Genomic DNA, 22,720 nt, shown 5'->3' with positions numbered 1-22,720 from the left:
CTTTTCTGTCCTGTCCTGTCCTGTCCCATCCCTTTCACCCTTTTGCCCTAGTCTTCAGATTAGACCATCTGTGAATCCTGTTATCTAGCACTGTGCAGAACAGTGTGTGTGACTGATCTCCTGGCACAGCCAGTGTGTTGCCTTGGTGGGTTGTGTGGGATGAAAAAAGCACAATACATGCCTTTTCTGTCCGAGACTTGTTTATCTGCATGACATCCAGGCCACTCTGGGAGAGCTCTCCTCTTCGTGATTGCTTGCAATCAAAAACGAATCAAATCAAGGCAAAGTTAGAGAAATTCTCCTATACAAAGAGCTACTCTAAAACAAAGCTGCATTTTTGTGGTGCATTGTCCTGGCTCTGTGTGAGTCCTGTAAAGAGACAAAGGCAAGCAGGAAGGAAATCTCAGCTGCTTAAATGCCCTAATTTGATTTATTTTTTGCTCCCTTCCCCCACTCAAACTGTTCTGCTAACCTGTTAGTCCCAACTCAGACAAGTAAGACCTGCTAATCTGATTAGTCCTGACACACAGAAGCAGGGCTGCTGGGAAAAGCTGGACCCTTACAGCTGTTTCAGGCTTCAGCTTCGATCATAGCGTTATGGGGTAGCTGAATGTATAGTGCAGTGTGACAGAAGCCTGCAGCATGCACACAAGTGAGCAGTGTGACCGTCACTGAAGATTTCTGCCCTGGGTCTGAGGCCACTGGAATATAAACCATGTTTCGTGTCACCTTCAATGTAGTGACAGAGAAAGTAACCTTCACCTTGGCAGCCTGCCCCTCCGCCACATGGAAGGTAAGCTCAGATATGCATAAAGTAAAAGGGTTGATGGCAGCATAAAATGTGCTTCTAATCATTTTTCCCAACCTTAGGCCATGTTTGAGATGTTTTAAGGGGAGCAATAATGTTTTAAGGGAATTGCACTGCAATGCAGCATATGCACAACTGGTTGGAATTAGACTAAGTGGATCTGGTTCTAGAGAAAAGCCTACTTGTTGCATTTTAAAGTTGCTCTCATTTGATTTTTACAATAGCCATATTCCTAGTCATTCTCCTTATTTTGGTCTGGAAATGCCACATATTTATATTAACAGCAAATCTAGAGAGATATATAGACATAAGCTACTCATTTCTGTAAGGAAGGAACACTGTTTTAGGAGAGCTTTCAAGCTTCCTGGATAATTTAGGGGTTCTAAGCATTTGTGAAATGTGTACCATGATATGATCAATTAGAGCACAATGCACCTCTATAATAAGGGACTAAAAGAAAAAAAACCCTTAGATGCATGATAATACTTGGGTTGTGGTTGTGATAGAATTTGGCAGAAGTCAGAAATACTTTGCACATCAGCTCCTTCTCCCATCCATCAATTCAGTTCACATCTTCACCTTGAGACACAGATTCCCACCTTGTCTTGAAGAGAGTGGCATGGTTGGGATGAGATGGGAACAGGTTCGTTGCCTTTCCTTTCTCTTCTGGGAGTGTGTGCTTTCACTGTAATGCAGCTAAGACAGATACTATCTTCTGAAGGGTTGCTTTAAAAGCTTCCTTCTATAATTTGTTACTTACAGAGCAGTTACTGTAAGAACCTCATCTCTGTCTGTGATTAAGCCTTTCAGATGTGAGACAATTATGAATATCTAGATACAGTGCCAGAGTAATTCCTCTTGCTTTAGCTGTCCATGATTCATTACGTGGTGTAAGTAGTTGTCATATATCTTTGCTGTATAATTTTCTCAGTCTTGGCCCTGTCTTTTCTCTTGACTTGTGAGGTAGACACTGCCCAGAAGCTGTTATTAGAAGGTCTTTAAAGGGGCTGGTACAGTGTGGCCCCAGCCAGACCTGTGCTATATGTAGCACCATGCACTAAATAAAAACCTGTCAAGCAGTGCAAAGTGTGCTTGGAGTAAAATTCATGTGAAATGAATTTAACCAGGTGCTTTCTCTCTGGGGAAAGGTTTATGGTAAATAGTGCTTCAGTTTCTCTGTTTATTAGGAAAACTTAGTTTCCCAAATGTGTATTTATTAGCTAGCAATGAAAAGATCATTTCAACACAATGTAATATGGCTTTACTTATGCTTGCTAATTGTGTGTTAAAGATTTTTCTTCCTTTATATCAGGACTTAGAACTCTCTGCCTTTAGATTGCAGGGCACTTAAAAGAGAGAATTAAAATGGAAAAGGATCCTGGATCTTACCTGGATCTTGGAGCAGCAAATAGGGATGCAGATACAACCCAGCTGCATGTTGCATTTCAGTGATCATTTATGTTAGACATGAGTACATTGTAGTAAATGTCTCTGGAAGAAACTGGCAAGTGCTGAAAAGTGCACCCTAGCACACCTTTTCTTTTCTCCAGCTCTTCTCTTATTTGAATATATTGAATTATTTGATATGTGCAATATGCAAACATAAGTAAATGCTTAAAAATAAAAGCTAAAAACCCCTGTAGTGCAGTATAACTTTGTAAAATGTAGTACATTTATTGATGAACTAAATAAAAAATAGGTAAGAAAGTAGGCACAATTATATGAACAAGACAAGATGGGATGCCAGGCCAGCAGAAGAGATGGCTTTGCAGTAGAGCTTACATAATGCAAAGTTAATTTAGGGAAAGCTTTGTGGAAGGAGTAAGTGTGTTTTATTGGCCAGCTATTACAGCTGTAAAAAATCTGACATGGTTTCGGGTGCACAAGGCTTCTATTTTGATAGTTGGAGGCTAATGAAAGACTGTTTCCCCACAACCTCACTTTGCTTATGTCCTTGTGTCAGCCAGAAGAGCACTGGTATTGCAAGTTAATTTGAATCTTTTAAAACTGAAAGAGGTCACATCACTACTGGAGGAGGGAGGATGGAGTTGTCTCTTTTCAGATTGCGAAGTCTTTTTCTTCTAGAGTAAGTGACCCAGTCCGCAGATAATGCTGACATGTTCTGCTGTTCCATATAGCACAGCATGACCAGCAGATGAGTCTGGCATGGTGTGCTGGGAAGAGGATGCTGGGTGTCTGTAGCAGGTGTCTTGGGGCTGGGAGGAACAGAGCAGGTTCTGTCCCAAATTGTTACCTTTCTACCCTATGCTATGCAGTGGCAGTGTTCGTTTCCCTTAGAAATTAATTTCTGATTAGAAGTATTAGTGAAAAATATTTCACCCTATTTAAATTATCTGGAAAATATTAATTTCTATGATATTTTAATGAAAAAAGCCACAGTATTCCTGCTCCAGATGTTTCAATCTGTGGGGCATAAACACCACTGCTTTTGCAATACATTGTTTTGAAAAACTAGTTTAATTAAAAGTGGGGAAGGGTATGGACATGGGACAACTATAGGGAAGTGACAGCTGAAAAGGGCTCAAGTTGACAAGCAAAAAAGGCTCAGAGTTGAATGTGGCTGTTCACACAGGCACCAATGCCTGAAGGCCAAAGCAAGAAGAATCACTACTATAAACTGGGAGCATCTTTATTATAAAGCCTGAAGGAGGGGACTGGGCTGTTCTTTCTCACCTCTCTGTGTCACTCTGCCTCCACTCATTTCCCTGCTCCTCAGAGAACAGGCTACTGGTACTTCTCGATCTGTTGACAGGTGTGCAGCTGGCCAGCAGAGCAAAGGGCTGAGTAATCTGAGATGTGCGTGGGCTACAAAAATCAGGCTGCAGCCGCTATCAGCTTGGCCAGAATCCCTCTTCAAAGGGCTTTTCAGGTTTTGCTCACTTGAATTACTGTTGCATTTTCAATCAGTTGCTGCTAAGGTTTGGGGAGTCTTGTATGGTGTCTTTTTGTGTCCTATATCTGGTTTTAAGAGCAGATAACAAGATCATGCAGCTATTGATATACCTACCAACTCCTACCTCTCATTTCCTAACCCGTGAACAGACAACATGCTGCTTAGATAAATGCAATTCAGTGGGTACCAGCAGATTTAGTTACAGAATGTATTTGCTCATGGAGGCTTAGCTATGCTTGAATCCTATTGATTTTCTCTTACTGTTGGTGGTTCGGCTTTGTTGAATCCTGTCTGAACTGTATGGGAGAAAGCAGCAAAAACTGCTGGTTTGTGGCTTTCTATTCAAGGCCAGGAAGTTCACTTGATGGGGATCAACCTTACCAGGGGCTTTCATGCCAAATGATGCTGCACTTTATCTCCCTGACACGGACAGATAAATGAGCTGGGGGTGGCTTTGCAGTCAGTTGGAGCCCGACCCAAACGCGCATTGTTGCCAACTTTGGAAAGCTGCACAATGGCCCTGTCTCCCTGGCAGTTACAGCCGTTGGGGCAGGGACCTGTCGCCTGGAAGGCTGTTAAGAAATAATGATGTAAACCCCTCCCTAAGGATGTGGGAACAGTGTTCAAATCATATGAAGTGGGCAATATCTGTGATAAGGAAAGCAGAAAAATCGGGGGCTTAGTGCTCATTTTCTCTCTGCAGCAAGTTGAACACAGTGCGTCAGCAAGAAAAGGACTGGTGGGGAGGTGGGGTGGGAGGCGTGGGAAGTGGGCAGCAGCACACAGCTTTTCTGGCTCATATTAACCTTCCCTGTTGCTGCTTTGGAAACCTCAGTTAGACTTGCACAGAGCTACAGTTGTCTGCTCTCTTCAGCAAGAGTAAGTGCACATTACTGAACTGTCTGTTACTATTTTGTTGTCATAGTTCCTAAATACACCCCCAGCACCAAAAACCACCACAGTAAATACAGTACAAGCAGAAACAGGCTGATCTGTGGATTTAGTGCATGAAAACAAGGGACCAGACCATGAGCAGAAAGGACAGTAAAGTGGTGTCAAATATCATCCTCATGTGATGGCACCTGAAAGAGCAGTGCAACAGGAGGACAGCATAAATGTGGCACATACTGTAATGGATTATTTGGGGTTGAATTCACTGTAAGGTCTTGCATTGGTCCAAGGAGCTAGTTTGCTTCCCAGATCCTATTAAATCTTTGGACGCAGTGGAGATGAGGAGGCTCAGAACTTTTGGAGAAAAATTTCAACTTGTTCTTTACTTGGGTCTTGTTTTCAGCTTGTAGAACAGTACATTTCTCCTTAAACAATAACCACTGTTTCTAACTGTTAAATATAGAGCTGCTAAATGCTTCCAGATCTAACTTCCTTGAAAAAAAAAACAAAAAAACATTCAGAAACTTCTATTGCTCTCAGTTTTAATTTTAATTATTTTTTTTAGTTTGATTTTAAAGAGTATTCTAATATCTACACCAGATACCTGCATATCAGCTTCTATGAACTTTGTTCAAGGTTCACAAGCATGTGTGACATGTGTCTTTGTTTTCCCTGATTGTAATTTCCCTATTTTGTATATTTGTTACTTCTGGATGCACCTCAAAGGAGTTTAATGAAGTCCCTTCCCACTATACAATGTTCAGAGTCCTGTAACAATCTATGGCCCTAAATACTTGTCTCAGTAATGCTGAACACAGTAACACAGCCACCTCTGGGATTATGATGCCTAATTTGAGAGCTACTGCCATAGAAGCAAGTTCTTTTTGAAGTGATGACTTACTATTATTTCCAGGGACAGTCTCAGAGCTTTTTTTTTTCCTTGAGCCCTGATGATAGATCAAGATTTTCTTCCTGTCATTATATTTCTGAGAATTCTATCTCCTCAAAGTTCTTGCTAGCATAGATTTGCACATCTTAAGAGAGCTTAAATCCCTTTCTCCCTCTCTCTATTTTTCATTTCACATAGCACATCCTCCTTTGGTGGCCTTTGCTCCTCAACAAAAATATCAGTATTTTTTTAACCCCCTACCAAACCCTTACATGAATATTACTCAAATGGATCAGCAGGTTCTTGTTAGGGTTCAAGCAATGCATAAAATCAAGTCCGTGATGCTCTTTTGGTCCCCAACTCTAATTCACCAGCAGATGGTAGCAAACATCGCCTTCCTTGCGAGCTTTGCCTGGGTTTCAGTGAACGAGAAAGGGCCGGGGTGCCTCATCGGAGTAATTTGTTTGCAGCTAGAAGAAATAAGCTGTAAACAAAGTAGTTGTGCAACTCGGAACAAGGAGGATAACCACGGAAACCATGGAAATATTGCTGCATTCGGGACAGAAGTACTAAGTAGAGGTCGGAACAAATTCACTGCAGTGACTTGCACTGAATGGCATGAGAAGCATTTTGGTGTCACTGTTATTCTCGTAGTGACAAAAAGGAACCATTATTTGCAATGTAGCAAATGAACGACATTCAGGGAGTCACGATAAAATTGAAACTGCTCTGGGTCAGCTCTGCCCGTGTAGGTTGACCTTTTGTACTGAAGACAACTGCCTTACTAAAGGCAGTTTCTAGCCATTTATGTGGTTTTATTCTGAGATATATCAGTCTAGTTCTTTTATATTTGGTATGGGCTGCTAATTACTACTTTCTCTGTTCTGTACACTTCTCATTCAAATGGCTTGTTATGGCAGCAAAATCCCAGCTTCTTTTTCCCAACAACAGCTAGAATGACAACAACTGAAATGAGAGACATAGAAGGGAGAGAGGGACAGGATAAAGCACAAAGTGCTAAACTGTGGTGTAATTCCCATATGGAAATGTCTTTTCACTTATAAGTCAGTACAGTATAGATCTGGGAAAACTATTTGTGGCAAATCATTGGCTATTTTTTGCCTATACTGTTTTCAATTGCACCACCTCTACTTTCAACTATCTACCTAAAGATTTGAATTCTTTGGCTTCTTCATTCAAACACTGTTTAATTCCATAAGCAGTTTCTGGGAAGCATTTCCTTTGCTCTCATGTCTCCATCAATACATGTTTGATGACGAAAATCATAAGACTTGCCTGACTGCATACTGAAATTGATTTCTATGTTTATTTACTGGAAATGAAAAAAACCCATTTAAATATAATTTTAAAAAAGACAATGGCTTTTTATGGGTATAAAAATTATTCCTTCTCCAATGCTTACCATATCCTGGGTCAGAAAACTTTTATTGGTTAAACTTTTAGAATAGAAAGAGAAAGGCAGGATATCAGTTACCAGTGTTGTGCTGCTCCTTTCACAGGATGACTTGATCTGGAAAGATCACAGAACACAAATGGGACTGGCTATAACTTTGTCAGTGTTATGCCCCATACTTGAGGGTTTCAGCTGAAGCTGTCAGGATTCTCCTTTGGCCTTAAATCCTCCTATTTTCTTGCAACAACCAGAAATACCTGAATACTTCTGTGCCTTTGGCAGGTGTAACTGGCATGAGTCCTTTTATCTCCATTGGCAGGAGTCAGTGGTGTTACACTGTGTTGAACTGCATGTGCAGGGTACAAAGTCCTCCCAGTGTGACAACATTTGTCTCCCAGAGCTGTGCTCTTGACAGAGGTGATGATCAATCAGTTCAGGGACAACCCAAAATTCTGCTGTGGAGTTTTTGCCCATATCCCTTGCAAGGAGATTTGCTGAGAGAGGCCTGGGCATCAGTCAACCTCACAACCTAATTTGACAGAGGTAGAACTGGAAGAGTGCACATTACAGTATTTGAATGTCATGGTTTGGCAGTATGGTAAATCTGCCTTCAGGGACCCTCATGTTTGATCAGAAATGCCATGGCCATCTGAAGCCAAGCTTTGATTTAACATAAACTCACTGCTCATTCAAATTTGTTCAAAACCACTGATAGATCTATTTTGTACTGTCATGTTTTATGGCAAATCAGGTACAATCTGTCTGTATATTTCCATTCTTATGCTTAGATCAAGGAACATCTGCTTCCCACAGCCATCATAAAGCCTCCATAGGAGGATGAAACCATTACAGAGCTTAAACTCTCTTCTGTGTAGTGCATTTAATCTGTCTGAACTGCAGTCACCTTCTCAACTCTGATCAAATCCATTTTATACTGTTGGTGGTGCTTAGATACACCATCACGGAACCACAGCCTAAATGCAGCCATACAGGAAGCTGGTGACAAAACTGTGAAGTCACATCTCTGCTTGACCACATTTGCATTCCCGATACACATAAAGATGGATGTGCACTTTTAAAAATATTTCACTGAAAATGTCTGTATTTACCAGTTAACATCAGCACTACCTTTAGTCATCCTTTACTGGCCTTATGACATATTAGGAAAGGAGGTATTGTAAGATGAATCTGGATAAGAAAAAGGAGGGAAAGAACAAATCTGAACTGAAATTTGTCACTGTAGAGGATGACTAGAAACCCAGTAAACTGCGAGTGGGAATTTCAAGGTTCTTTTTGAACATGAAGAAAGGTTGCTTAGAGCTCTATGGAGACTGGAAAATATGATGACGCAGCACCAAAACAAAGAGGCATGTGTACAGGGGAAGTTTGGGATTTATCTTGTAGAAGTTTTGGATTCTGACCAAAAAGAATAAACTCTATATGAAATGCTGATTTGATGAGAATATATTATAAAATGATAGAGTAGCTATGTGTTCTGCCCATGGGATTCGGTTTCTGTTCCAGTGCAGATGTTTAGCTCTTGGTAGTCATAGTAGTGCTGGGGTGTTATAATTCACTTAGCCAGTTTGTGTCTTATTTAACAGTATGTGAAGTCTTCTCACTATTACTGTTACAAAATGAGAAGTTGCAAACTTACTGCAGCCTGTAGAAATCTTCTTCCACAGGGGTAATTCATTCCTCTTTATATAATATCCATTGTCTTAGCGCAATTAAAAGCATCCTAAGTGCTTTACAAAATATAAAAAATACATGGTCCTGGCCTAAAGTGCTTTCTGCTTTAGTTCAGACATGACAGAAGACATGTGAGAAATGAGGGATGAATGAGACCCAGAGTTCCTCTAAAGAGAGCACTCTTGTGTGATGTTTGTTTATATAATCCAAGCATTAAATTGTTTCCATTCCCCTCTCCTTTTTGAAGTTAGCATAACTTTTTTCAGAAGCAATTGTTGTATGACATTAACTGGCACTGCAAGAGTTCTGACTGATGACAGCTTCATTTTTTACCTTTGATAAGAGCTCTTGTGAGTCACATCACAACTTGGGGCATTAAAGAAATATGTATCAATTTATCTTAATATGCCATTCTGTAAATCAGAGTGATTTACCTGCTGCTTTAGAAGAACTTCAGCAACCCCTGCAGCAGGGACAGGCACCTCCAAGTGCTTGGGGGTGGGAAGTTGAGAAAACATATATTGCATACATCCTTTAGCTCCCAATATGGCCATAAAATGCAGTAGAGATATTTCCTGAGCTTACTCTGTTAAAGTTGCTTATAAGGCCATCAAATTCTAATCAGACTAGTAAAAGCCCCAGTGGTCTTTGCAGAGCTGGTCTCAACAGCAGGGAATGTTTAGTGGTGTCTTACTGCTACATTGACGATAACAGCACTTCTCATGAAAAGTATTTCCTGGCAACATCTCCTCTCTGAGAACCAGACAGAAAACTGTAGCTTGAAAATCTTTATTTACAGCTGGGGAAAAGTAATCCTTCGCCTTAGTGAGCTTCTGGCAGTTACTAAGGTTCCGCAGTGCAATATTCATCTGCTTTCCAAGGAAACTGGCCAGATTATCCGTGTGACTGTGGATCATACTGTGCTGGTTCCACTGCTGTTACTGCTCCTGAGGGTTAGGAAATACAGCATACTGCATGGATTTCCTCATTCCCAAGACGAGAATGGGTCCTTCTTACTGGCCATGGGGTTTCTTTGTAATCAGAGAGGAGGGGTGGAACTTCCTTAGACAGGCACTTTGGGTTCAGGGACCGAGGTGACGGTCAGGCACATCTAACTCTCTTGGAAGAACCATGCCATTTGCTTCCTTTCATGCCTTTATGCATCCCTCCCTCTGTTCTTTTTGACCAGGCAGTCTTGTTTGTCTCTGATTTAGATGTGATCAAATCAACATCCTAACACCTAGCACTTTCCAAGGGATGATATCAGAGAGTTGTATTGATGGCGGCAGTGGGTATTCACTTAATGTTAATGAAGAGAGATTTACATCGTACAGTGATCAGCAACCAGCTCTGTAAGGGTATTAGATTGGATCACCCTGGTAGTCACTACATCTCCTTTGGCTCCTTTGGTTTCCAGCACCCAAGCTGAATGATGAAACTAACCAATGCAGGGGTCCAACACATTTGTCAAAATGCTCTCAAAGTCCCATTGTTTAGCTCTATATGGAATTTAATTTGTTAGTGGCTCTGAATATCCAGCAGCACACTAGCCTCCACTGGCCAGCCTCAGGCTTGGCTTGTGCCAGCTTTGCAGGCTCTGTCTCTCACAACCAGGTGGTAGAAGGGGATTGCAGGCAGTGCTGAACCTATGCACAAATGAGGTGAAATTTTTTAGCAAACATTCTTCACTAAAAACTCATTCTGCTTGTTTTTCTTATTTCCCAGTCCAAAGTTGGGACATTTCACCTCTCTGTCATTATCTGTTGTCTCATTTCCAGGTTGAACTAAACTAAAGGGGGCTGTACACCTTCCACTAGTGCTGTGTCGGCCCTGTAGCAGGGAGGGGTTGTGCTGGCCCTGTTCACATGACACATCTTTCAGTAAAATGCTTCTGGGAAGAAAAAAGGTGTGCTTGAAAGATGGAACTCGAGTGAGCAGAAAGTTTTCCATTTGAAGTTGACAAATTGCTTGATAAAATGAATGAAACAGTGAGCTGTGTATAACTCAGGGTGTAGAGTATGTAGTGTGACAGACTTCTTGTGACCTCTTCTCTGTCTTGCTGCCCTTTGGGCAATAATATCACCAAGCTCTGGAAGAACACTGTAACTCCAGGTAAGCTCAAAGATAAGCTGAGAGGCTTTCGCCATTTAAACCTCTTTAGGATCCTAATGCATTAACAGGAGATTTACGTAGTGCAAAAGTTACATAAACTGTCCTTTACAGAAAAGTTCTCTTTCATTTGAGTGCCAAAATTTTACTTCTCTCTGAAAGTGAAGGCATTGCATTGGCATTTAGCACTATAGCTGCTGCTTCCCTCTCCCAGAGCTCTGAAGCTGTGTTTTGGAAGATTGATAATGTGTCTGTGTGTAGTCTGCAAGTTTAGCTTTGTTAAAGAGTATTAAGGTATATAGAGTTTGATACTTTCTTTGGCTCAACATTAAACCAAGCATTTCTTCACTATTTAAAGCTGCCATTTTGACCTTTATCACTGTATTAGAAAGCAGCAGCCAGCTCAGCTCTTTGCAGGAGTTGTTTGCCTTCTACGAACTCAGATTATCTGTTCCAGTAACACTCTATTATTGCACACTATTATAACCATTAACTAGTAACTCTTCAACACAATGAATCTCTGTATTCTGAAGAAACTAGAGCACTCAGTGGGTCCAGTGCCCATTACTCAAAGGATTTTGGACCCGGGTTTGTCCCTGAATTACAGAAAACATTAACCATCTGGAAACTAATAATGCAGCTTTCTCTTTAGTTACTGAGTCCTTGAAATATCCACTGATTTTTTTGTAAGAAATAAAAGGTCTTTGCAATTTTCTCTCAGTGTTTTTCAGGAAAGTGGGTAAGTGGGCACTAATTACAGGCTTTAATGGCTGAAGAGTCTCATTAAAGAAGATCCATAAGGACCAACTGTCTGAATTAGGAGACAGTATTTTCACTTCTGGAGGAAGGCTGCAAAGGTCTGTGTTTGTGCTTAGCCTTCTCTTACTAGACAGAGTCCTTGGTGTTTCTAAACTATGGCCTGGCATGCTCTGCAGGCAGCCCCAAACCCCTTCTTCATTGGGAGGCAGTGGATCCCACCTAATCATATTTTACCAGTGAAAGCCGTGTGATAGTTCAGGGCCTGGAGGGGCAATGATATGTGTACATTAGAGTCTTATCTCAACAAATATTCACTAGGCATACAGAGAATGGACCTTGATGCAAGAGTGGGAAAGATTCCCAGATTCCAGGTTAGTTATCATCAAATATCAGATTTATAAAGCAGAAGAATGACATTTCTACCTGTAAGCAAGGCACCATTCTTTTGTCCAGAAACTGAAGGACTGGTTGTCTCAAATGATGGATAATCTCAGCTACTGTGTTCCTGAACCTAAAAATGCTACTAAGGAACATTAGTCATGAGGGTGACTAATGTTCTTGTTTGTGCCAATGTTTAGCCAGTCTGAAAAGATGTAGATTCAGTAAATGATCTCCAGACTTTGAGACTCTGCCTAGTTCTACATTCAAAGCTCACCAGCAAGAGGGAATCCTTTACGCTACTCTCAAGTAAGGAAATAATGGAGTGAAAGAATTAAAGTAATAAGACAAAAGCCTGGCTCTAGCCAGGCTACAGAAAAATATTCAGCTGGTCTCCTCCCCTCAGTTGCATTGTATACCCTGCAAGATAACTCTTGCCTTAAATGGAAGGGACCATTTATAACATCCATAATTTAGAAAAATTCAGACATAAAGCATCATGTATACTTCAGTAACATTACCTGAATCACTTGGAATTTCAGCTGTCAAACTAAGAATCCAAGATTGCAGACTGAACTTTTCTGATGAATTTATTTTCCCCATTTAGAGATCTCATAGCTTGTGCTGTGAGCAGGTCCGATTGTTCCACTCATTATGCTTTGTAGTTTTGTCAGCAGAACAATTTACTGCAGCCTGTCCCTGTGTAGTGAGTCTATAATGAATTATGGAAATTTGCTGTGAAAGCCTGACCTTTTCCAAAGTTTGTTTCATGGTTTCCCAGTACTGCTGTTCTCATACTCTTCAATGGTCTAGGCGGAAAGAAGTAGTTTCAAATATTGTTAAAGAAGTTAACTTAAAAGTCTATCTAGACACATGAAAACTCATCCTTATGGAGATATTATTTCCTTCTGCCTAAAGCAATGCAAATATTACACTAAAAGAAAACTTTGGAGAACATAACAGGCTACTCATTAGGTTTTCGCCAAGGCAATTAGAGTTCTTGCAAACACAAAAAGTGTTTAAAGTTGTCTGCTGGTCCAATATTCACTGCACAGCATGTGGTCACCATTAATGTGGCTTTCAAAAAGCTCAGAAGTGTGGCTCTGTTTTCTCATATATCCTGAAAGATGATTTTTATCTCAACAGTTGTATTAGTGAGATGCATTGGCAAGGTATTGTAAACTGAAAGATTAATTCTGAAGCAGATAATTAACCTGGGAAGGGAATCCTCTGACATTAGCTTATATGGCCTCTGATGGGCACAGGGTTGAATATCTCAGCTGGTGAAAGGATACTGTGCTCTGGACATTTGTGATTTGATATAAAGCCTTATAAATTGAAGGAGAAGCTTTCCAGGCTTTGGATCACTCTTCTGATTATCTAATTCAATATCAAGTCAAGCTGGATCCATTTCCTAAACAAAACCACTGGTATAGACAGATAACAAAGGAGCTTCTGTATTTTTTTAGGCAAGCAAAAAAGGGAGAAGATTTATTTCAGAAGCCTTGAGATAATGTTTAATGTTCAAAGAATCAGAATGGGTATGCAGATACATCCTCTTAAGATTATTATGACCACAGTATGTTAAAAATTTTATGAATGTATTCCTTGATTTACTGACAGCATGGTCAGACAAGAAGCATAGATCCAGCCTCTTAAGTTCTATATAACTGCAGTGCAGTTTAAAATCCTTGGCTCTGAAGCTGATTTTAGCATATATGTTTACAAGACTTCATAAGGGATAAGAAATTTATCTCTTGGCCATTCTCTTCTTCCAGATAAAGGGATGGTCTTCAGCTTCAGGATGCCCAGGTTGGACCATTTGTGCTTCTAAATCTGACTGTCATAGGACATTCAGAAATCTGTGAAATCAGACCTTAATAAAGAAGCAGAAATTACAGAGCTAGTAATGGGACAGGAGATGTAGAAATCTACAGTGCCATCTGCACTGAAGACCTTTGCTTTTTATAATGTAGCTGTGTCAGTGCAACTCCTTGAGGTTACTGAACCGTTCCCTGGTGCTGTTGTTAATCTACTAACCTACAAGAGCAGTTTGCAGCATTGGAAGTCCTGTTTTGCCCCTAGGTAAAATCCATGTCTATGAGAGGTTTGCTAGCACCACAAGAACGCAAGAATGAGGCTGTTTTGGTATAGGGTACTGGGTAATTTCCTATCCTAAAACTTCCTGGTTTTAAAACACATTTTGTATTTTAAACTTACAACAATTGCCCATTGAATAGGGAAGAAGAAAGCAAAAGGGAACTCACCTCCTCTACTTACATCATTACTTGATTTGAAGGCTAAAGAAGCTATTTCTTGCATGTTACAATATTGCAATGAAATAAACTGATCAAATTGGGCAGGAGTTGTATGCTTGTGCAGGGAGAGGGACAGAGTCACCACTGCACTCACCTCTTGCTTCAGAGTTGCAGACTGAATTGTGATGAACCACAGAAGAAACAGTATCGGGGGCAAACACATGTGGGCAAAAATGCTGACCTTTATGGCATTTGGTGCATTCTGCCAAATCTATGCATAGGGGTGTTTCAATATTTACATATCATGGCAGTGTTTTATGTTCACAAAATATGTTCATAATGGAGCTGCAATCTGTTAGATGTTATCTATGTAGATGTGAAGAGTTTCTGCCCTAAAGGATTTGTAAACCAATAATTCTAATTCAGTTTAAACAGAAGTTAGTAAGCAAAGCCTTTGTAAGTCTGTTTCCTGCTTATATTCTGTAGTGACTTCTATATTTTCAGAAATGCTGGGAAACGAGTTTCCTGAGCTCAAACAAACTACTGACCAGCTTGTCTGATAGCTGTTCAATATGTTTATTTCCCAGTGACCAAGGTTTATTTCACCTGCTGCTGGAAGTTCAGGAGCTTGGCAGGCTGGTGCTTGTGTTCCTGTTAGCAGAGCTCCTCTAGATCACAAAGGGAACTCTTGTGGAAGCCAGACTGCAGCATCGTGTTTCGCCCTTGTTATCCAAGACAGCAGCAAATTCATTTAGTTTAGAGCCAAGAAAGATCTTGCCTATGGTGGGGAGTGGGAAATTGTTCTGTGAGTGGTTTAAAATGGTCTCAGTGTCAGGGATTTTTTTTCTTTTCTTTTAAATCCCATGGTCTTGGTTTTTAGGAAATTCTTTTTGCTATTTGATGTAAGTTTTCCTTTACTGAGCTTTATCATTATGCCTATACCCAAAACCACCTGAATGTGAAATCCTAAAACACCTTTTTCTGCAGTTTATTTTCAAACAAACTACTTGAAAAAATAGATTTTTGAACAGATTTTATTATTGACCCCTGAAACTATTAAAATGGGTACCAGCTGCTCATGAGTTGATCCTTATCTTTGTAAAGAATATACTGCTAGGGTTTTTTTCCTTCTGTGATCTTTAGAACTAGCTGACACCTAAATTATTCAATTGCAGTGTAGATTGTCTAGAAAAGTGTGGAAAACATTAGCAATGATCAAGGGACTACTTACTTGACTTCCAGTAAGAAGACATTTTGCTACCAGATGTGCTCATACTCTTTGCAAATGTACTTTGAGAGCTTACTGAATATTGCTTGCTTTGTAATGACCTAACATTATGTTTTATGAACTCCTGAAGCAGAGATTTCCTTTAACAAGACTTAGGGCCCATTACAGTAGAGGTACAGTTCTATGAATTTATGACATGCAAATTTTCCCCCAAACTGGGGATGGCTCAGCTCCTGTCACAGAAATACAATTTGGCATACAAAGCTAAGCCAGCTCTGCTTTCATCTGTCCTTAATGCAGTGGGATTGTGATATGTTGGATCAGTACTGGTGAACTGGAACTATCGCTGTACAGTTGGTGATTTGAACTCGCTGGGTTGGGAGTTGCTGCAGCCCCATGGTGCAGCAGAATCCTTAAACATGTGACAGTGTTGTGTCTTTGGAATATTTCCCCTCAGGAAATGTTTGGATGCTTTTTTGTGAACAGGTGCTCTGCAGGAGTTTTGTTTCCAGTGTTACACCAAAGAATAAACACATATTTTCTTTTTGAGGTATTTTGATGCTTCTGCATTTGCTCTTTAATAAAGCTAGAAAGTGTGGAGGATACTGAAAATTAAACAGACTGAGTATATAAACCTTTCTCTTTTGCCACATCGTAAAAATACCAGTTTCAAATCAAGTTACAAATGGTCCTTTCAGACAGATTAATTCAAACCTGCTCTCTCAACCCTATTAAACTGTCATCTTCCCCGGAGCGGGGATCGGCACAAATCAAACGCACAGATCACAATGACCCTGGTCATCGTGTGGGAGTTGAAAACTCATCTGATGAAGGGTTTGTGAATGACCTTTCGCTTTGTACCAGGCTGCATCGCACTCTCCAGTCAAATACCCATTTAATCCTTAATCTAGTGCAGGTGAAGTTGTTTACTCGCCCCGCGCTGCACGTGGGAGCCCTGAATTCCCGGCAGGAGCGAGCTGTGCCCCGGGCGAGCTCCCTCGGCTGCAGGGAGCGGGAGCACCGCTGGAGGGCGAGCGGGGGAAGCGCTCCGAGCCGGCACGGCCAAAGCGCCCCCGGCTTCTCCTGCTGCCCTCGGCCTCCGATTAGAGCTGTGTGCCTTATGTGTGAAACGTGGGCTTGTTTCAGAACCTTGGAAGCAGGCTTTTTTTTTTTTTTTTTTTGGTCTTTCTGACATTAATAGTATGAATTCTTCATGGAGTTCTTCTCTTGTTTAGCTTCTAAAAGAAGAGTCAATGAGTCACATTGAGTCACTGAAGCATTCCCGGAATAATGCTTCTTCAACATTAGAAAATGTCAGAACAATAACAACATTTCCCCTCGTGCTTTTGGAAGAATATGAAATATGAATCCCATTCGTTCAAATACTTCTGGTATTGGATAATTGTACTGGTCACAGGTTTTACTTTTTCCTTGATGCCACATGTTGCAAAGTTAAGTTGAAACAATAGGAAGACAGAAGGAAAAGAGTAGCATGGTATCCTGTGAACACCAGCGGTATCATTATCTTCTCTTTGTTTTCAGAAATAACCTAGTGAAAGGTTCTTTCAAAAGCTAAATGCCTTTGTTGAATCCTTTCTCTGAATCTATTTACCAGCACAAAAGACTTCAGCCTAAGAATCAACACAAAACCCTGAAGAACAAGGACAAATGGAACAAATGTTCTGCCCATCCTGCGCTATAATGTAGAACAACTTTTAATTTGTGCATTGCCAGGAGATGAGGTTTTTGTGTTTATAAAGGTCAGGATTTTGGTACTCTCTGAAGTCCTGAAGATCTGTTTCTGATCCCTTCATTTAGCACATATTAAGAAGTGATAAATCTGTATAATTTGCTTTAGAAGTAGTAGTACATTTTAAAAGCATTCTGAAATTATTTAGCTTATCAGTAAATCAACTGAATGACATTTCTTCTTCTCTTTGCAATTTTCCCCTGCAATTAAAGGACTTTATTTATTTTATGTGATTCCCCTTCAGAGTTTTTACTTCAGTTGTTTTTAGACAGCCTCTTAAGGCAACAGTAGTCTGAGCCTTACATTTTCCATCAAACCTCTGACTACATTTGAAAAAACTAACTTCTACTAATGCTGACAGTAGGCTCCATGTGTAATTTTCAGTTGGATATACTAACAGTCCTTGTCGAGGTGATGTTTCAAATTCAAAGCCAGGGTAACTACACTGTCTGCATTATTTGTTCTTCTTTCACCCTAATCCAGAGCGATGGTGAACAGATGCAACATGTTTCTTTTGATCAATGATTTCCTGTCCTCAAAGGACCTTGTGAAATTGCCTCTCCTTCCCATTTCCAGATGGTCATTCAGAGGTTCAGTTGAATTAGGTTTTGAAAACATTAAATGTTATCTCATTCCATTCCCTGTGATTATGTTTTTATTACTTTTATGAGAAAGGCTTGCTGCACACTCTCTGATCTGAACACAGGCAGTTTTTGTCTGGGACTTGGATGGGAACCACGCCCAAGTTCTCCGTGAAATCTACCCGATACTTTTGCAGACAAATTAGTCATGAAAGGTCTTGAATACTCTAGAGGGTATTTTTTGCTCAGGGCAATTTTATCTTACTATATCTCTCAGGGTTTTCAATCCTTCCTGTCACAAACTAGTGGATACCTGTGTGCTGAAGCTTTGGTGTTATTAGCAGTAGATATAAGACATACATTTTGGTGGTCCAATGCTTTGTTTTGCACACTGACTTGGAGAAAATGCCAGCAGCAATACTTAAAAAAAATTTCATTTTTAAGAACTTCACCAGCTATCAGTTTTCTATTTCTTGTCCACACAGTTTCCACAGACAGTTTTAGATGTGGATCTCAAAAATTGGCTTTGACAGGCCTCCTATTAATGTTTTTCAAATGTGGGGAACTACAGAGGTCTCTGTTTCTCAAAACATTTCCATGGATCATGTTCTGATTAAAAATGTATGTATCCTATTATGTGCATGAGCTGTCTCCCCTGAGATGTGAAACTTGTGACCTACTTTTAAAACAGCCCTAGTGCAGTTTCCCAAGTTCTGCTGGACTCTCTTTCTCAGTATCTGCACCAATTTCCTGCACTATGCTGGACTCTACTTTGGACATGACCTACTGCCCACAGTAACTCTTGCTGTCATCCATCTTTATGTTGGCAAACTTCCACTTTATGCCAACGTTCCTGCAAGAACAACTGAAGAATGACACTGAATCATGTCAAGTCACCATAATTCTTCCTCAGTTAAAGAGATTTGTTTTGATAACCTAGAGCTCTGCATTTCATGAAGCATCTGGATGGCTGGATGTTCCTTGTTCCTCAGCCTTTGGTGGCTGGATGATTTCATGAGTCTAATGCAGAGTTTAGCTCATTTATCTTATTCTTCCTTGTGTTCAGGGTTTAAATTGCTCTGTACTACTTTTCTCTCCCATTAAAATCTCTCAGTTATTTTGTCATCTGCTGCCAGAATATCAGAGGAAATGAATATTTGATCAGAATAAACTGATAAATCTGATATAAACTATCAAATAGTTCTGGACACAGTGTGGTACTGACTTCTCCTGCCCTTGTTATATAGCAATGTGCATACTAAAAGAGGTGCCTCTCTCCCTCCCTTCCATTAAAAGGGTGGAGTCTGCTTGCCTGCCTACCTGCCTGCCTCAATGCTCAAGTGACTGGATAGGTATTTCTGTAGATGCAAATGGACCATATCAGCAGTACAGAGGAGTGGGAGTGGGGCAAGAGGAAGCCTGGGGAGAGGTTTAATGGAATACAGGGAGACTGGGGAGAAAGGAACTGTGAGGAGCTAGGGAGGGTCCAAGGATTAGAAAGCAGAGAGCTAGAGGTGTTATGTGAGAATACAATTGAAGAGAGAGAAGAATGAGGAGGTAATTTGAAATGGAGAGAGTTTTTTGGTGAAGAAAAATGGCCAGAAGTAGGTGCAAATTGTTACAGGAAGTGAGGGGAAAGGAACGGTTTCTGGAAGATGGTGAAGTATAGGGAACCATGTAGTACATTGGGAAGAAGGATCTTCTCTGTTTGTGTCCTCTCCCTGGACAGGAGATGGTACTGGAGGCCCTGTAACCTCAGCCACATAGAGGAAGAAGAGTGTCCTTCTGTGCATGTGTAGATTTTAATCTTAGTTATGATATCTTACAGTGGGGAAGTAGGGGACCTTTCATTTTAAAAGTTTACTGTAAAAACCTGGAGTAATATGATGATTTTATGTTGATCAGAAATTGGCAGCCACAGTCTGGTTTATTTCATAGTGCTTGTAACTTCTTGATGTGCATCTACAGGAGAAAGACATTTTCTGCCTCTGTACCCTTTATGAGTTTACTTTAAATTAAATTCACTAGGCTCTCCAAAGATCATTGAAGAGATTCTGCCATGCTTAACAGGGCCCCAGGTACATTATCACATTAATTACAATCTTTTGATTAGACTTTGCCTTCAGTTCAACTACAAGCTCCATTGAGAAAAATTCCTGTAATTGAGTATATATTGATACTGAGAATACATTTTGTCAGTTTTTTGATAAAAGTTCTATGTGTACCTTAAAATTTGTTATCCCAAATTTAATATAATAATAACAAAGCACAATGAACTTAGTTGATCACAACACAAAATTATCATGTTCTTGTAGATAATTATTTCAAGTAAAAGTTCTGTCTATGAAGTGTAGAGGAGATAATAATTTGTCTTCTCATGATTAGTGAGTGCAGGCCTCATCACACTTGTGTTATTTAATATTTTAGCCACAGTAAGGTATTGTTTGAATGTCCTGCTAGAAAAGAATTAATGTATTTGTGGAATAAAATGAAGATGGAGTGCTTGGAAATATTAATTTTTCTTACATATGCTTATAAATTATATGTGTATGGAAAAATTAAGGAAATCTATTATGTCCAGCAGCCATGCCATAACATGTTTTCCATCCCATCACCTCTAAAAAATACTTTCAGCTTAACACATATTTTTTGAAAGTTTTCATTTTTCTGTTCAGAAAATTGGTTATTTGCAATATAGCAATTATTAAATCTACGTTGAATGCAGCTCTTAACATACATAGTCAAGATGTATGTAAACTTCACCCTTTAAATTCAGGGTGAATCTTTTTTCAGGAAATAGAATGTTATACTGGACTTCTAAAAATTCTTACATCAAATGGTTTAAGAGGTGTTTTGGTTTTTTTTGCTTTTAGTAGCTTAAGTCAGAGAATTTCAGAAGAACTTACCGATAAGGATGCATTTGTTATTGTGGGAAAATAATATTATTCTGCTTAATAGAGAAGAAACACCTGCACAGAGTAGTTTAGTTTTGAATTTGATGTGCAAAAGTATTAGTATGTGTGTGAATCTGTAGCTCTTTCTAGATGCACCAAATAAGGGTTAATGTTATCTCTAGGCTAGAAGCTGTTTCTTAGCACTGCTATGCCACTAAGTTCCAGCTCTATGTCTGATGAGTGAAAAGGATATTAAAGCACTAACCTAAGATATTGAAGTAGTAAAGTCCATTTGTGAAGATCATCATAGTGACACATACTTTTATTCCAAAATAACACAAGCAAAATAATTCTGTGTAGTGTTGCAGCGTGAATATGCTGTTCCTTCACTTGGGTAGCCAGTTATCTCCCGCCACTATCTCCACTCCGTGTTTTCAGTCACATACTGCAGCTCTGATTCTGCTGGATTTCCACAGCTCCTTATCACAGCAGCCCTCCAAGCATGCCACAGAGCTTCAGATCTCTGCACATGGGGACAACCCAGTGAATGGGCCAGCAAAAGGAAACTTGAGGAATGCTTGGTAAATTGATTCAAGAGAGCAGACATTTCTAGGAGAGAGATTTCAAATCGATATTCAGGTCTGGTCTGTGGTAAGCAAGGTCTGTGGTAAGCAGTGTCCATATATTTGCTTGAGCTGGAGGATGAGAAAACATGTTTTGTGCATTGCTTAAGTTCATGTTTTATTGCTTTCACAAAGATTATGCATAACCTTAGAAGCCGATCAGAAATGATTCTTACGTAAAGGTACAAACAATTTTATCAAATCTGTGTTACCTAATAGTCCTATAAATTGTCTGAGATATTATATAGATGTCCTAGGCTACAGAGGAACTGATTTTGGCATTTCTTAGAAATCAGATGGAGGTATTTTGGAGACTGTGTGGTCCACACAAGAAGGTGTTTCCTTGCAGGTAGCGAAGGAACAGAAGTTTTACCAGTACTGCACACAGCAAACCCTCTGGTTCACCCAACTGACCCCATCCTTACCATACTACCGACAGCAGTGCTTCCTTCTGGGCCCCTGGTTTTGGATGAGGGGGGGATAGGGCTATTTGCCTGCTGTTGTTTGAACAAAATGTAATAAACCAGGCCCTGCCTCTCCGAGATAAAACTTAGCAAAGAGTCTCTGCCTGTGGCACAAAGTTTACTAATTAAAGACTTTGCCCAAGTAGCCAAGCTGACAGACAAAGTATTAGTAAAGTGCTGCTGTGTTGAACCATTCAGACTGAGTGACCAAATTTCCCCCAGGAGGTGCAGAACAGGTTTGTGAGGACACACTGTATCTGACCACACAGCAGTAGTGCCAGAGCAATATTCATTATTGGAAAGAAAAAAGATGATGCATTTTTCCAGCACAGCACATGGTTAGATGGGACTGTGGCCTTTCACCCTGACATTCTCAGCAAAAGTTGCACTTTGTGTAAGTGACTCACAGGACATGCCAGCTTCGGTAGTTAGGAAATGTGTCTGTGCCCCTTGGCTTCATTAGAAACCAATAGGCAGAACAGTAAACAGACTACAAGTTTTTGGCATTTTGGGTAAGGTTGCTTTTAAAATGTTCTTCTGTATTTGAATGGAGGACATGACTCACTTAGCAGTGAGTCTCACGTTATAAATGCTGGCTTGAAAGTGCCCCATAATAGCGCTTTTCATTGCAGGCTCTCTGCTCGCAGGGCTGGGAAGAGTACACCCTGCGACTCAGACCTGTTGTCCTTTTTTCCCTTGTTAAAGCAGTACTTTGATGCTGGCATGCAGACAGCTGCAAACTTAGTAGGGCTAAACACCAGTTTCCTCTGATCAGATTCTTTGCCAGGGTCTTTGCATATCAGCTCTCAAAACACCCACAGGAAAGATCTGAGGAACAAACAAGAGCTGTAACTTACAGTCGCCTATAATTAGTAACAGTGTTATTGTCATTTTAGAGCTCAGCAATTAATTTGTCAAGGATGGGGAAGTTTTTTTGTTCAGTAATTGCATAAAATACAATTTAGAGATATAAAAAAATCTATAAGATCAAAGTGAAGCTGTTTAATCAGACTCCTTTGTTGGCCAGTTTCTGACCCAGTACAGTTTTTAGTTTCTGTTTATGTTCCG

The 22,720-nt window shown here is 40.1% G+C and overlaps 1 protein-coding gene across 2 annotated transcripts in view; it reads left to right on the top strand.

Moving 5' to 3' along the window:
* The first annotated feature begins 533 nt into the window (after nucleotides 1-533).
* Nucleotides 534-22,720, top strand: part of SPATA13 (spermatogenesis associated 13) — a 147,468-nt gene continuing 125,281 nt past the window's right edge. Inside the window, exon 1 of one of the 2 annotated variants that reach the window (XM_038127720.1) lies at nucleotides 534-793. In XM_038127720.1, coding sequence (XP_037983648.1) covers nucleotides 716-793 — 78 coding nt within the window. In that variant the 5' untranslated portion in view covers nucleotides 534-715. The remainder of the gene's footprint in view (nucleotides 794-22,720) is intronic. The other variant, XM_038127683.1, reaches the window with a different exon arrangement.

Source organism: Motacilla alba, chromosome 1 (assembly GCF_015832195.1).
Source record: "Motacilla alba alba isolate MOTALB_02 chromosome 1, Motacilla_alba_V1.0_pri, whole genome shotgun sequence".
NCBI classification, from domain to species: Eukaryota; Metazoa; Chordata; class Aves; order Passeriformes; family Motacillidae; genus Motacilla; species Motacilla alba.
This window is presented reverse-complemented; position numbering and strand designations above follow the sequence as displayed.